The sequence below is a fragment of the Anser cygnoides genome, chromosome 18 (genome assembly GCF_040182565.1).
Source record: "Anser cygnoides isolate HZ-2024a breed goose chromosome 18, Taihu_goose_T2T_genome, whole genome shotgun sequence".
Classification (NCBI taxonomy): Eukaryota; Metazoa; Chordata; class Aves; order Anseriformes; family Anatidae; genus Anser; species Anser cygnoides.
Genome location: NC_089890.1, coordinates 8,827,455 through 8,844,318, shown reverse-complemented (window position 1 = coordinate 8,844,318; position 16,864 = coordinate 8,827,455). Strand labels below are relative to the sequence as shown.

At 35.5% G+C, this 16,864-nt stretch overlaps 1 protein-coding gene across 5 annotated transcripts in view; it reads left to right on the top strand.

Moving 5' to 3' along the window:
• NCOR1 (nuclear receptor corepressor 1) overlaps nt 1-16,864 on the top strand; it is an 84,675-nt gene that overhangs the window by 22,125 nt on the left and 45,686 nt on the right. For all 5 annotated transcript variants that reach the window (XM_048074224.2, XM_048074225.2, XM_048074226.2 and 2 more), the window contains exons 7-16: nt 1,574-1,630; nt 2,423-2,475; nt 4,219-4,285; nt 5,033-5,205; nt 5,721-5,811; nt 6,356-6,534; nt 7,006-7,060; nt 7,861-7,962; nt 14,940-15,070; nt 15,601-15,818. In XM_048074224.2, the coding sequence (XP_047930181.1) occupies nt 1,574-1,630; nt 2,423-2,475; nt 4,219-4,285; nt 5,033-5,205; nt 5,721-5,811; nt 6,356-6,534; nt 7,006-7,060; nt 7,861-7,962; nt 14,940-15,070; nt 15,601-15,818 (1,126 nt within the window). The remainder of the gene's footprint in view (nt 1-1,573; nt 1,631-2,422; nt 2,476-4,218; nt 4,286-5,032; nt 5,206-5,720; nt 5,812-6,355; nt 6,535-7,005; nt 7,061-7,860; nt 7,963-14,939; nt 15,071-15,600; nt 15,819-16,864) is intronic.

The window sequence follows — 16,864 nt, the reverse complement described above, 5'->3', positions numbered from 1 at the left end:
CTCCTTACATAAATACTAACAAGTCTGGCTGAAGACCCATCATTTAAATTAGCCGAAGGAGAAAACCCACCTTAAAATCATATAATCACCTTAGAAGACTGACTTAAGCTGAGTTTCATGGTGGGTAGCAAGCAAAATTAGGCTGTATTTGAAAAAGTCTTAATGGACTGCTGTGGAACTCTTTCTCTGCTAACCTTGTTTGCAAGTGGCTTATACAAGAGAATTTTGAAGTTACTGTTGCATTCTCCACGTTATGTATGTGCCAGTAGATAGGGAAAAGTGTTTCTATATTAATCAAGATGGAGTAATGTGTCAGTGTGTACTCATCTATTAGCTGCTTCTGTGTGGCTCTTCATATAGCAATCTATATAGCAAGGGAAGTACCAGGCTTGGTGCGTTTGTGAAGCCACTTAGCAGTTGGTTTGAGCTCTCATTATCAGGAATTTGTACTGTAGAATAGCAGTATCAATGGGGATTAATACAAATATCACGCATCAGTACCTACTGTCTTATTTTAAATGATTATTAAAGAAATGCTAAGCCATTTGTGTACACAGTACTGGTTTGGTATCTTTTCTTCTGCAGTTGTACAAGAGGACAGTCCCCTTGGCAGCTTTCATCTTCAAACCATACAGTTTAGGATAATTACTTCTAATATTCAACTACAGTTGGCTAAAATTTGATTCAAGTAATAGGCTGGAGTTCAGTTTTAAATGTTTTCAGACCAAACAAACCATTCTAGCAGGGTTATAGTATAATATTGCCTTGATATATAATTATTTTGTACAGCTGTGAGTTCCAAAGAATATCTCAAGATTGAAATTACATGTAAAGAAGTTAGAACTTAGCAGAATGCTTTCTAATCATAACTGCTTTATGGATTAGTTTCTTCTATATTTTTTATTTGTAGGCATCTACTCTTAGGGCTAGTGCTTACAGCTATTAGTGGGAAAGAAGCAAATTTGAACTAGTATCCTGGATCTTTTCAGATAGCCTTGTCTGCAGACAAAGGGCTTTGGAAGATCATACAGGCTTGAAATGAATTTGGGCAAGCCAACTGTCTTATCCAGTGCTGCCTCTGTGAAGTTTGGAATTACTTTGGAGCATTTACATAGTGTGAGGGAAAGAAGATCTTTGGCATAGTTCTTTGTATGTGTATGTACATGTTGATTCACAATCCCAGACTTTGCAAATGGAGAATTTTAGTTTGTAGTTCCATTTTTCAGAGCTATACTCATTTTTTTCTGAACAGCTTTCCTCTTCTTAATAACTTTTGCTGTATTATTTATCAACTGCATGTAGTTTTTGAATCATAGAGGAGGTCATTGTTGTTTTTCTCATCTCCATGTTTTTAAATTGAGAGAGCATAGTAGTAACTGTAGAATTCAGGTACAGGTTTCTTGATTTGCTGAGGCAGCGTTGCAGAAGTAGGTTAAGAAGGATATAATACGGTCAGACAGGGCTTTAGCAGTTAAACTGAGTGAAAGAGTTCACTTGTACTTCTGACATCCTAACTACAGAGGATTTACTGACACTATATATGTAAAAAATCTTTTTTTTTTTTTTTTAACAGAAAAAAACAGAAGAAGCTCACAAGATTTTTGAAGGTCTTGGTCCAAAAGTTGAACTGGTAAGTTGTCTTTTTTTATTCTATTTTCCGTGTTGCCAGTGTAGCTTTCATGTCTGTAATTCTGTTGTGGTAAACATGTAGTTCTGCGTTCGTGTATAAAAGAACATTATAGGGTGACTTAATCTTTTGGTTTGGGGAGAGAGCGGTTGGACTTCTTTTCCTTTTCACTTGGTGCCTGATATTTTATATTAGTTTTGAACTCCTGTGCCTGTCCGTTTCTCAGACTAAAACTTGTTTGAACGTCTTGGGTATTAAATACTGGAATCAGGTAGTGTAGCTATACATGAGAGAGTATAGATTAAATATACATGATGTTCTTTTTGTCTTCCTGAAATTGTAAACAATGCATTTTAAGAGCATATTTCAAGTAAAAGTTGCATTCATCCCTGCTTTCATCTTTAATACTGAAGGACACTGAAAGCAATTAAGCTTGTATCTTATTTTCAGAAGTTTATATTAGTGTGCGTTTAAATACACTCATGAATTGGGTCTTGAGTGAACTGGCTGTGCAAGTAAGTATAGCTTTTAAAAATAGATTTGAATCTGTTTGAGAGAACAGGGTTGAAATATGACAAAAATTAAATACTGTTATATACATAGTTATTACGATCTGATTTTAAATAATGAAATCTGTGTCTTGAGTATGATAAACTTATTGTCACTTCAGATTGCTGCATCTCAGTTTGAGTACATTGTAGGCAGAATGTTTTAATATTGTTAAACATAATACATATACTTTAGAATTAAAAAGTTGAAAAGTACTAAGTGTATCTTTCTAATCCAAAATTGTAGCCACTTTACAACCAACCATCAGACACAAAGGTCTACCATGAAAACATCAAAACGTAAGTTCTTTAGTATCTTGTCCTTGTCCATTTTAAGGAGTCTGGACTTAAAGTTTCACTCAGTTTTTCACTGCTACAGTTTCCAGATATGTGTGCACTTTAACTGTGTTTAAAATTTTCCAATTCATGTAATCTTGAGACTCCTATGTTGTAGAATAGTGCTGCAAGGAATGTGGTACATGTACTGCAGACAATGGGACACAATGACTTTCCATCGTAAATTAAAGACAAAAATAAGTAAACTTTTTTTTTAAATTAGTAATACTTGTGTTTTTCAAAACCTGAAATACCATGTTTGACCTAGGTATGCCTTGTCAGCTTTTCAGAAGTTATTGCTGTCAGTAAATCGTAGGAGGAGTTTGTTTATTTATTGATTTTACCATGTACTCATTTTCCGTCATGGGCTCTGAGCAGAGTTAATATATGCTATGTTTACTTGTTATTTAGGGCAAACAATTTACTGATTTGAAGTAAACTAGTTGTCGTCTACTGTAAAAACTGTGAATTTGGAGGAAAATTAATTTTTCTTTTCTTTTTAATATAGAACTCTTCTCAAATTTGAATTAGTTCTTCTAAGTTCACTGAAGCAAGTATTGATTATTAACTAAAATAATTGTTAATAGATTCATTTTTAAATGTGTTTAATTTAATTAATTTATGCCCAACTTTAAATGTCCATAAAAGAGACTACCTGCATGGGAAAATCATTGATAACATGGAACAAAACTTTAATTTTTAAGTGGTTATGCCAAGCCAATATTGATTTTGCTCCGTAGCAATGTTATAGAATACTGAAATAATGATCAATATTGCAACAAAATTCAGCTTCTTTTGAAAATATATATTGCCTCTAGACTTTGGTGAAAATAATTGCTGAGTTGTAATTACTGCAAAAGTACATTTTTCTTACAAATTATCTTTGAGGAAATCCCACTCTGCTCTGCTAGGAGGACAGCTATGAGGACCGAAGCCTTTTCATGGCTTCTCTAGGATGATAACTGCGAATGCTTACTTTCATGTCTTGCTCTGCAACTCTGTTTCTGAGACAAACATGACATACTACTGCTATAGCACGATTAACAAATTTAAACCAGTATAAAAAGCAACACTATCTTAATAAGACTTTTAATAAATCGATTTCTGCACTACTGGTTTTTACAAAAGAAGAAATAAACTGCTAGTTTCAGATGTGAAGAAATGAATAGTGAGTTATGTGCATATTGCTGTCATAACGTTTAATTCTATTTTATAATTTTTTTTGTAAGTACAGAAAAAATACTACTTTAAAATGCTTTTCATTGGGAAAAAGTACTTCTTATTCTTCTCCTTTAAATGTAGCTATATGTCAGTTCCGCAGTACTGGGAGGGTTTTTTTTAAGACAGTACCAAATTTTGAGGATTTTAGGATTGAGTTACAAAGACACTTCTTTTTCTTTTCCAAAGTATAAGAACTTTACCAAATTTACTCATTTTAACATCTTTAGGAGAGAACCTAGCTTGAAACTGGAAGCTTTTATGTCTTCCTTGCTTATTTCAGTCATCTTTGAGAATTTTTTCTCTTAGATAAAATACAGTATAAATTAAATGATTGTTACATTGAGAATTTTCCCTGTTTTTCTACATCCAGGAATATTTTTCACAATAACAATCTGGCATCTTTAATCTATGTGGGCTTTGTTGAGTAGATTTGAAGTTCCTGAATCTTATGTGGTTCACTTTTTTTTATCCAATTTTGTTTTCTAGAAACCAGGTGATGAGGAAAAAGTTAATACTATTTTTTAAAAGAAGAAATCATGCAAGAAAACAACGGGTAATACTACTATGTTTTTGTAAAACAATCACTTTTTTTTTTTTGTTTGGATCCTTGATATAGTTTCTCAAATATGTCATGTAAATTCAATTGATTAGTTAAATAAGGTCTTAAATTATGTTGAGTTGTTTGCAAATAAACTGCAGGCTTATAACCGTGGTTTGCTAGTTATCTGAAACAAGGAAAAAGCTTTATTTTTTTCCTTTCCTTCCTGTTCTTTTCTTAGAATATGAAGAAAGAAGGTGAAAAATCCGTAACTGTCATGCCTGGCCCCTCTCTGAGCTTTTCTTGTATAGTAGCTATAGTATCTGAAAGAAAATGAGGCAGATCTGATTCTGAAGTCTGACAGCATTTTTAATCAAATGTGTGCATGCTGGATATCAGTATTAACTAAATTAATACTTTCTCTTGCATACCGCTATATCAAGTGGCATACATTTTTTGGGGGGTGGTATCCAAAAGAATATTTCAATTATTAAGAATAGCTGAAGGTTAAACATTGAATTCTACCATGAAAATGTAATGAAGTATTTTTCTTCTTACGGTCCTAGTCTTTTTTATGTAGGAGCATAATCCTCAAAATCTACATTTACTTTTCCCTCTGCTGAAAATTGGTTTTATGTTGTCTTCAAAATGTAAAGCCACTGCTGCCAGATATAAATCTGTCTATGAAATGCCTACGTTAGGTGTACTGATCACTTAGTGTATTTGTGTTTAGTTAAAAGTTTACTTCTGGCATTTTAACAGGAACAGAAAATCTGTCAACGTTATGATCAGCTGATGGAAGCATGGGAGAAAAAAGTTGACAGGATAGAAAATAATCCACGCAGAAAAGCTAAGGAGAGCAAAACAAGAGAGTACTATGAAAAACAATTTCCAGAAATCCGGAAGCAAAGAGAACAGCAAGAACGATTTCAAAGGTATTCCCGTGGATTTGAAACATACTTAGGAAGTATCTCTTAGTTTTTTGAAATTAAGCTGAAGCATTTTTATAAATAATGGATAATATGTTTATTCATATTAAGTAATTAAGTGTATTGTTCACTACATTTCATGGTGTTGAGCACAATTTTCAGTTCACATCCTAAGGATCTTCATTAACGTATGAACGTTAGTATGAACGTTTCTCATACTAAGTGGAATCATGCTGGTCAATGGCTTGCAATGTAGTCCTTTTCTGATGTTGACTCAAGCATGATGTTTTGCAGAGCGTTGCAAATTCACCAGTAAAACTGGGCAGTTGCTGGAAATTGCAGTACGTGGCAGAGTTTGTATTCTTTAGACTACTTGAGAAAGAACAGTCCTAACTAACTAATTTGGTTAATTAGGTAACACCATTTTAAGAATTTTGGAGGCTGTCATTGTTATGCACAAATCTGAAAATATTGCTGTTTTCCACTTTATCCTTACTACTTCTGTTTTTCCCTAACTCTAGAGTTGGTCAAAGAGGGGCTGGACTTTCAGCAACTATTGCTAGAAGCGAACATGAGATTTCTGAAATCATTGATGGACTTTCTGAGCAGGAGGTGAGGCTATTGTCTATTCTTTGCTATAGAAGCATAACAAATGACTCAATATCCCTTTCCTGGCAATTAAAGGTCTCTTTCAAAAGGTTTGTTTTTTTGAGAGGAAGAGAGACTCTTTTGGGGCTGGTTTGGGAGAGTCTGTGTGAACTTTGGCTTGAAGCAGGTCTTAGAAATACTTCTCGTTTATGGGTCATGCTTCCTAATTGCATTTGTCCTAGATTTTTCTTGCGTGTCTGTTTCATTGCAGGTGTGTTGCAACAAACTTTCTTTTTACAGCTGTAAGAAACGTGTGCAAATTTTGTTTCTAAAGCCCTGCACCATTTTATTTTTTCTTAGTATGACACTATCTCCTGTTCCCTTTAGCTTTGTTCATTGGGATAGGGACAGCTTCTAGAAGAGTTAAGAAGTAGATAGAAAATATGGTTGAAGCTACCTGTGAATGTATACTGTGGTGGAGCTTTAAAGCATTGTGTAATTCAACAAATGTAAACATTAGTAGCAACTTTTTGTATTCTTTACTTTTTGTTTTATTCTTTGCCTGTAGAATAATGAAAAACAAATGCGTCAGCTCTCAGTCATTCCTCCCATGATGTTTGATGCAGAACAAAGACGAGTGAAGTTTATTAATATGAATGGTCTGATGGAGGATCCCATGAAAGTTTATAAAGACAGACAATTCATGAATGTCTGGACCGACCATGAGAAAGAGATTTTTAAGGAAAAGTAATGGGCTTTCTTCTCTCTTATTTTTATTGCATTGCAGATAACAGTTAAACACCTAACCCCACAGTAAACATCAGTTAAATTGGAAATTCTAAAGGTTTTGTGCAGTGATATTTGATAATGTTCTTAGTTGGATGAATGAAATGTTGCAAAAGGTTTAGACTGCTCCAAATATTTTTGAACTGTGTAGGCTTGCATCCATTTAGTCTGTAGATAAGAAATTCTTTAAAATGCCTTAGTTTTCTGATAGGATAAAAATGTGAAGCGTGGTATACAATCTCATTATATTAGTTAATTGCTAATTTTAAGTGCTTAGTTCTAAATTTGTTCAATTTGAAAACTAGACTTTTTAGACTAATTTCAATTGCAAAATCAAGGGAGTGCTGGTGGCACAGATTGTTTAGAAGACTGCTTTGCTTATTTGATCGTGAATTATGTTGTTAAACTTAAATAATTTCTGATTTGTAAAAGGTTTGTCCAACATCCCAAGAACTTTGGTCTAATTGCTTCCTACCTGGAACGAAAGGTAAGACCTTTTTTAATATAAGTAGAGCCTAGGGTGGGATCCCTAACTTTCCGAATGTAAGTCATTTATTCCAGCATCATTTTACCTTCTTGGAAAAGATGTGTAATTCCATAAAAATTATTGCTTTGACAAAATTTCGTAGTGCTTGATCAGTAACACGATCAGCGCATGCAAACATATAACAAAAGTTAGCGGAATGACACTATTGACAGCAGTAAAAGAAAATGACACTTTATTTAGTTTTGATCTTACTTTCTTTTTGAAGCAGGTAAGCTGCTTAACTATCTTACTTGTTAGATAAGGGCATAATTGGCTCTGCTGAGCCACTGTGTTACCTCTAAGAAAATTTGCCTCCACCTTTCAAGTCAGTGGGATCCTACTGCTGGCTGAATTAGTCTTTAGATCTGATTTTTGTAGTCTTTAGAACTGACTTTACAGAGCTGATGTAAAAAGTGAGGGGGAGTTAGGATTTTTTTAAAACTTACAGCAGAATCTTGAATACATAGGACTATTATGAAAAATAGAAGCTTTTGCGTTTGTAAATTGTTTATTATATGTTAAATCACACAGACAGGTAGCTGAGAGATATTATTAATATAGGAGACCTGTGTTTAACACAGTCTAATTTTATGCATGGTTATGTTGCTACGTTTGTGTATGACTTCGCTTCCCTACTGATCAAACAAATATACTAGTGTTTTATTTTAGTCTAGGGATTGAATAGTTTTCAGCATTAACTTAAATAATAAAAATGTATTTTTTTTGTAGGAGTGAAACTTTTTTTTGCTTTTTCACTTTAGAATGTTCCCGACTGTGTATTATATTATTATTTGACTAAGAAAAATGAAAATTACAAAGCACTTGTGCGAAGGAATTACGGTAAACGCAGAGGAAGAAATCAGGTATCTAAAATGCATTTGTCACTTGAATATGATCATTTTATTGTTTCATATTTACAACTGTCTTGCAATCCTGTATAGAAAGCAAGTTGTATGCATGAAGTGGAAAAAAAGGGAAAAGTAATTTTTCCACTAGTACACTCTTATCCCCTTTAAATATAAGGAATCCTGACATCAAGGGGTTTTTTGGTTAGCTAGTTTTTAATTCTGTGGAATATCTCCTTCCTTTGCACATTTGTGACTTTTTTAACATGACAGCTCATTTTATTTGAGGATCCTGCCATAGACGTGGAGGTTGAATCCATCATCAAATCACGTGGTGGAGCCAACAGAAATAAGGTTATACATGTGACTTGCAGTGGAAAAAATATAATCATTTTATAATGCCAGTGTTTGTCAAAAAGCAGAAATTAATGGTGATCGTTATATGGTGGTCAGGCTCAAAGTCAAACTGGAACTTAATAGCAAGAAAAAAGAGACCAATTTAATGCATGCAAATTAAAAATTCTGCTGATTCAGGAAGAATTCATTTGGAAGTCTTGGAAGCCTTTGGAGAGGGGAAAAGAGCAGCATATTACAAGGAATATATACATTTGCTAGGCTACCAGGGTTAGTGTGGATATTGGAAAACAAATGTAATTTAAGATACTCAGACTTTTTCTTAATCAGGAAAACGGGAAGAATGCTGTATGTTCTCTGAATGTGTCCCTGCTCTTCCCATTTTGACTTCCGCTTGCATCTAACAGCATTCTGAAAACAGAATAAAAGATACATTAGTAATGAGATTGGGAAGGAGGGTCTTATATGTAATAAAATACATGAACAAAGGAAAAGATGTAAAGATGAAGCCTGCAGGTATTTTGAGTTTGTATCCTTAAAATGAATTTAACAGCTACAAATCAGTATGAATGTTTCTTCAGCACTTTGTATCCAATATTTTGTTAGAACTGAAGCTTGATTGGGAGGGGGGGCACAGGAGAGGAAGGTCCTATAAAATTCAGGATTTTTGAAATCCTTAGACCTTAAAATCTGAAAAGTTGTGGTTTATTGGATTTAGTCATATCCCAGCAGCAATACTAAAGAGAAAATTGTTGAGACTGAGTTATTGTGACTGTGCAAACCTGTATTGAACTACAAAACAGTGAATTAAGTAAATAATGCATTTCAGAATATGTGAATACTTTTTTTTCCTAGTAATGTAAGCTTTGTGAGAGTCCCAGTGAATGTATTAGTTATATAGAGTAAAATTACTGCATGACGACTTCAGCTGATGAGTTGATCCTGTTGGCTAAAACTGGTCAGCATGTTATGCTTCTATGGTGTTGTTGTACTTGAGCCTTTTGAGTTGTGGTCTGGTATTCTAAAAAAAGAGATTGTGTTGATGAAGACTTACTTCTCTGTACCCCCACAAATTATGGACAGCTTGGGTGAAGGTAGTTTTCATTATGCAAAGGACTTTGCAGTTAGTGAAAGTAGAAGTTCTAACTCCTGTAATGGGAGAAAATATTTGCAATGTGTCCTGTATTTTGCAAGAACTTCTATTAGACTTTAAGTCTAATAATGCTTTCTTAATAGGAAAATGTGTTGTTGTGCGTCTGGTAGTGGTAAAAGATTAAACCAAGGATGTATGGCAAATACAAAGCAGATAAAAGTCTCTTTTCTTGTCCAAAAGAGACTTCTAGACAGTTGCTGTGAGAACTAAGTGCAGAGAATGTTGCTGTTTTAAGTGGCTTAGTTTTTATAAAATGAGATTGGCATGATCATTGTAAGTATATATATGCTGAGCAATATCTTCACCATATGGTGTTCTGTTGCAGCTGTTCTAAGAGGTAAAGAGACATAACTGGTTCAAGCTGTAACATAATGTAACTTTAAGTTTTGATGTATTCAGAAGATCGTAGTTGTATATTTACACATCTTTCAGCTTTGTTGCATTTTAGAATATCAAAACTGGTAGAATTCAAAATTTGGGTGATTTCTCAACCCACAAATTGTTTGCTTTCCTTGAGTAATGCTTTTAATCAGGGAAGATTTTAATTAGTTTTGTACAGAAGTGCATAAGACCTGTGAGCTTAGCTAACAATAAAATGAAACTGAAGGTGCTCTGCTTGGCTTTACAGCTGCTCTTGTGAATACTTATTTCTACATAAATAACAGTAAGTATGTGAGTAGGAGCACTGAAGTTGCTCTAGTTGTTCATTGGACTCGGATCACTTGCTCTTTGAATTTTAAGAGTTGTAGGTCTTAGTTGCTAGTTGTTAATCCACAGTAAGTACATTGCTAAACTGTTCAATGGGCAACTGCTAGACAGACTTAATGTGTGCTTTATGGTGAGGATGCAGATAAATGTCAGGCTTTATAGATCTGAAGACTGTTAAAGAATACTTGCAAAGTCAAGGAAATTCTCTAAACAACCTAAATGGGGGAAATCTTACCATTTCTGGAAGTTTATATTCAGGAGTATTATAATTAGTGTTTAGTGATGCTATAGAAAGGAATTAGATGGTACCAAAAATTATGTTTGTATTTCTTAGTTTTATTAATGATTAATTAACAACATCTATGTAAGCTAGTCAAAAAAAACCACTTGAGTGTTGAACTGTCTCGCTTGCCAGAACTTTTATCTTAAGGTTGCAGAATGTAATTCATTCCCCGTGTCCCTCCCTCACCCCAGCTTTGTTTGAAGCTGATATTTTTTGTTTCTCTGAGTAGCAATCTGAAACTTCCTTGCTGATTGGCAAACACAAGATATGTAAGATTTATGATGTGCTCCAAGATGTGCTTATGCCTGCCAATAACAGGTGCTTCAGCTTGAACTCGTAAGAGTTCATATATTTTTGTAAATTAGAAGGCAAGCAAGAAGAATGGTGCAGTAGAGAAGATATTAATCATGGTAATGATGTTGAAATGCTTAAGAGAATTTTTTTTAGAGAGTACAACTTGACTCAAATTTCAGCAGAGGCTTTTTCTTTAAAGAAGCTAACTGCTAAATTAAGGCATATAAGGTTAAGATATGTAAGGCTAATTGAATTCTGGCACGCTTTTGTCCTTAAATAGGCTTAGAAAGGACTTTTTATTAAATGCTGCCTAAACTGTTACAGAATGCACACAGAGGCAACTAAACAGGTGTGTCTTAAACCAAATGTGGTTTAAAATGAAGAGCAAATTTTTGACATAGCATTAAAAGAAAGCATGGCTATACAAAACACCGCCCACAGATAGTTTGTGGGGCTGTCACTTTGCAAGTTCGGTCAGTGAATGCTGGGAGTTCATGCAGCAAAGACACCAGTGCTTTTGCACTGGTTTCATTCCAGATAATTGCATAAATAATTCATTGAGAGGAGGTTCTTTCTGCGTAAAGTTTCTCGCTGCAATTTGGTGGCAAAGCAGGAGCGAGGGGGGTGACTTTTGCAGTCTAGCTGCCTGGTCAGCATAAACCAGTGTCCGTGGATCAACCCGCATGGCTCTGCAGCAGGTGGGACAGCCCAGTGATCTGACGAGACAGAAATTTGCTGTACTTGTGGGACGGCCAATCGTGCTGAGCTCCCCAGGGATTACCTCGGGTGACCCCAGGGAGATTAAAAGGTTGTATGTGAGACGGGCCAACTCTTCTGTAGGCAGCTTAAGTGGCAGAATGACACAATTTCCTGGAATAAACATGTTGCTGGGTCAGGCAGCTGCTGCTAAAGAGCCGTGTGATGTTGGTGCTGTTGTGGGTTTTGTCCTTTTGAATCTTATCCTGAATTAAAGCCCGTCCCCTTGCCTGGATAGTAAAAGTTTTAAGCAACAGATGAATGTGCAGGTACGTCGCTGACTGAGGCTTCAGCTGTTTTAAGGTTTGTGTTTAACCTGCCCTTGACCTATTGATTATGCATGTTCACTAAATTCTCTGTCAAACAGAGAATCCTGTTGTTTACAAAATGTAATGTTAAGGTAACCAAGCAAAAACAACAGACGATTTTCAGCATCTGTTTTGTAAATGTAAAATACAGAATGTGAATGTAAAATACAGATTTTTTTCGTCTGAAAATGCATATTTTAACTCCTCAGTTTGAGGCCAGTCTGTCTAGGACAATGGAAATAATTTACTTTAGCACGTGTCTCTGACGTCTTTATTGAAGGAATGTTTTGGATAACCAAGTAATGCAATATCTTATGTGCTAATAATTTGCAGGAAGATAATAGTGGTTAGCATTTGGGGTTTCTGCTCCAATTCACATTATTAAAATGTCAAAAACAAGTCCTTTCTGTGACTATTTGCAGGCTCGGTTTTGTTAATGAAATGGTGACACCTGCTGCTACACTTACAAGAAGGTTCTTCTGTAAAAAAGAAAGCCTGTTTTGAGGAATTTTTCAGTGGGCTATAAACTATCTAGCGAACTCCTAAAACAGCAGTCTTCTGGATCTCTGTCCTTGTCTTTCTATAAATTCCAAGTGTATGTTGGGCATTTCTTTGGAAGGTAGCCTTATATAAATATTACGTGTATTTTGCTTTTCAAGGTTGATTTGCAGAGTCTTAAGACCCAGTAAGGAACAACTCAGTTCTGCACACATCAGATTTGAGTGGATAGCATCTAGGTATGGCAGTTCTTCTGAATTGGTGACTCTGGCTGAAGTGGTTTGTTTAACCCATTCACGCCCAAGCCCCTTCGGTGTAAATCCCTGTGAATGGTTCCCTCTGCGTGGCCATGTCTGACTCTCCACCCTCTTTATGTACTGTAGTTTCTTTTGAAAGCGTATTTAAGGCAGAACTTAAACTGCAATCATTTATTTAAGATCTTAGGTGTTTTCAGAGAGGGGGGAAGAAAGCTTTTTCTTCCTCCTCCCTCTCCCCTTGCCTTTGACTGGAGTTCTGCCCGCCACAACTCGTGTGGCATCTCCCGTTTTTGTTGTGTTGTGCCCAGTCCAGCAGGCTTGGCTTTTTCTGCGGCACTTGGAAGATCACCTTGTTACGATGCTTTTCAGCATGAATGGGCAAAATGGGTTAAGCTCTGCATGCTCGGTGTGGACTTGTTGGCTTTTGAAGCCCATCAGAATTCATTTGCTTCGTGTAAGGGTTCTGGGAATTTTGGGAGTTACATGATTTATTTAGTGGCAGCCTTACTGCTTGGTGCTTTATTCTGGAGAGGGAGAAATTTGCAAGCAAGCCATGGGCATAGAAATTCCGCAGTGTTGGGAAGTGTAAGATGTGTTTGTCGTGTGCAGGTTGATTTTTATGGATAGTAAATGGCAATAGTTAGGCTCCTTTTTATGCTGAAAAGGGTGCGTGGCCTATGCTGCTGGACTGACCAGCCTTTTATCTGGTTAATAGTCAGTGACTTAAAAAGGATCCAAAGGGGAAGTATCCCACACAAATAAATACTTGCTATGTAATCTGTATTTAAGAGAATTTATATTCCACGTTATCTTTTCAGGCATAAGACCTGATTATTTGTGTGATTAGTGCTTCCATGCATACAAACACCCCAATTATGTTTATAACACTATGAAGTGTAGTAGAGATTACAAAGCATCAGCTATGTTACCAGCTTTATTTTTTTTTACCTTAACCAGTCCAGTTCAGAAAAGCTGTTTTGAGAGCTGAAGTCTTCAAAGTACTGGGAAGCAACACAGTAGGGAGAAAAAATATGCTAAAATGTAAATAAATTTCTTCTGTTTCCATATTTGATGTAGTTTTCTCAAAATATAATTTTTCTGTGTGAATACATGTATTTTTCTAATGCTTTCTTAAAACATCGCAAGATATTTAGCTTCTCTGATGCTAGGGTACCTCTAACAGCTAAGTCAGACAGTGAATGCCACGGATACTTTATTTTTTTGTGTGATAAGGAATAGCAAAAACAATGCCATGTTCTTGCATTTTTGAGACTTTATTTCCCTTCTTAGCAGTTTTAAGTGGCCGTCCTGGTAATTCTTTGTGATTATATGAAGTAATAGAAATTCCTTGCATTAATTCCTGTTTGAAGTAGATCATGTCTTCTGGAAAGTTTAAATCAAATTTATCTGCTTTCTAAAATGAGATATTTTTTCCACGTGGCAGTCATCTGGATTCACTCTGAGAGATAAGGAGTGAGTGTCCCTTAACAGAGAATACGTAAATAGTGTTTTGTGCTGTTCTCTGTAGGATAACAGTGGGTAATGGTAATTACCGTGTCTTTTGTTGGTACTTATATGCTTGCAAAACTATAATCTCAATACAGGCTGTAGTGTATAAAAAAATAATCTAGGTTATAATTTTCCTTCTGCACAACGTAAATTCACTAGAAATATAAATCTAAAATTCCTGACTTTTTTTTGAACAATTATATTTTTTAATTACTAATAACAGCCTTGAGGAAGGTGGCTTAGATTTGGTCTTATTGTTCATGCTACAATATCTTCTGCTTTCAAGTAGTGAGCTGTCGTGTTTTGCTTTTTTCAAATGTACAACATTAAAAATGAAATTTGAGGGGAGCAACAACATTACTACACAAGATGTTAGACCTTTCCTAGGCACTTCTAACGATGTGGCCGTTCATTTTTAGTACAACGTACAATAACACATTTATTTGTTACCACGTACAAGTGTATGTTATCATGTCCGTGCTCACTCTGCAAAAGAAACCTGTACCTCCATTGAATTTATAAGACAAAATACAATATCTGAATAGGACAGCTGAACAGAAGAAACTCAAGAGAAAATAAGCTGATAGGTACTGAGGATATACAGCTAATATGTAGAAACTGAATATTCTGTGGCAGAGGGGATTTTGAATTCTGGGAGATATGCTTAATTCATTATAGTTCCAGGGTGTAGATAGGTATTACAGTTTTTGGCAGAGGTGTTTTACTGTTTTGTTGACAGATGTGCAGTGACTGTAATTTAAAATACTGTTGGGTTGCAGGTAAGTTAATATCAGTGTTTGTGTTGCTCTTGAGTATGAGTTGCTGTATCTTTCTACATACTGTTGTTAAAACATGTAAATTCCATTTCATTTTAGCAACAAATTGCTCGTCCTTCTCAAGAAGAAAAGGTAGAAGAAAAGGTAGAAGAGGAAAAAGCAGAAAAAGCAGACAAAAAAGAGGAGGAAAAGAAAGATGAGGAGGAAAAGGATGAGAAGGAGGAATCAAAGTAAGTATATAGGGACTGAAAACACACTAATTCATTCCTGATTGCAGCAACTTTTTATTACAAAAAGCAAAACGGAGTTGCTATTAGTCTAACAGTGAAATCTGGACTGAAAACTTTCTATTTAGGTTAGTTCTTTTGCATTAAGCTTTTTTTGATTTATAAATTTCTTTGTCTTGCCGATATAATCAGGCTGGTACAAAAAAACAGAGTGTTTTTTCTGGTTTTTTTTTTTTTTTTTTTCACGTGTAACACTTTGCATCTCATTGGCTTAGTTTTTTTTAATGTTCCGTCACAATGTCCTTATCTTCTTTACAGTTGATAGTGTCATACATCTGTTATTCTCTAGCAATTCTGACTTTTGGGCAGTAAGTGAATTCTGTTTCACTGTTAAGGTGTCTTTTGGTTTTGTTTTCTTCCAAGTCAAAATGGGAAGTAAGATCTGATGCAGAGTTTTTAAAACCGTGTTCAGGAATATCTGTCCATAAGGGCTATCTGAATGAGTCTGAATCACTTTTGTTAACTATTTTCAGAGAGAATACCAAAGAAAAGGACAAAACTGAAGTTGCACCAGAGGAAACAGAGGAAAGGGAACAGGCCACTCCTAGGGGCCGAAAAACTGCCAATAGTCAAGGTCGTCGTAAGGGCAGAATCACCAGATCAATGACAAATGAAGCTGCACAAGCAAATGCTGCTGCAGCTGCAGCCACTGAAGAACCACCACCGCCTCTTCCACCCCCACCAGAACCTTGTGAGTAGCATTTATAGGACACTTGGGGACCCATCTGGTAGTCAGGCTCTTCACTGAAATAAAGCTGTGTTCTGTGCATGGGGTGCATTTTGGGGTTGGTTTTTTTGTTTAGTATTACGTCTTTATTCTTAGGCCTGCTCATAATTTTGTGACTGGTACTGCTAAACTTCATGAATGTAACTGAATGGTATGTGTGTAATCAGATGAGTCTGTTAAAACCACGTGTGGGGCAGGGGGAGCCAGATAAGCGTTTCTGTGATAACTACTTTTTGTCTGTTTTCAGGGTTAATGCTGTATCCATAGAGATCCAAATGCATTTGACAAAGATTGACTTACAGGCTGTAGCTCACAGAAGTTGTTGTTAAATAAGTAGACCTGATATTTGAGTACTTTGGGGAGTTTCATAATCTGAAATAGATCCTAGCAATTAATTTTTGTTGTTGTTTCTGTATTAGATGGCAAGAGAATTCTTTAAAATAGAAGTGTTACTCTGTTGGCATGTATTGTTAGATAAAACTACGCTATCTCTAGCTGCATGTCTAAAAAGGCTGACATAATCTGTGGTGGCGCAGAAACACTATCAAACAAAATACCTTGTGGCTAGTAAATAATTATTTAGGGTGGTGTGGCAATTTTTTTTTTCCTGCAGTGCTCTGCTGTAGCAAAGTTTATTGCTCTTAGCTCTTCAGCTGTGTAGTTACAGGCAGCTAGATAACTCTTACAGACGTTATAACAACTTTCTATTGCTCAAATATTCTGTGCTTCCTGAAGAACAGAGTAAGTGGGCATGGCAGTTCACCTGTAGCTTAAATTATCAGAAATGGACGTTTTGCTCAGTTGATAAACTTTTTTGTCAGCTGCTGAACTAGGACAATAGTTTTTTTCTTTATTTTGATGAGATTTTCTGGAAATCCAGAATAGCTTTTGCGTGCATCAGATATTTTATAGTGTCCTACTTGCATTGTTTGTTAATGGGAGTTGTTGAATACCCACTAATTGATAAGTAACCATTTCGGTCCTTTCTGCAGTAGTCAGTGAAATAGGAT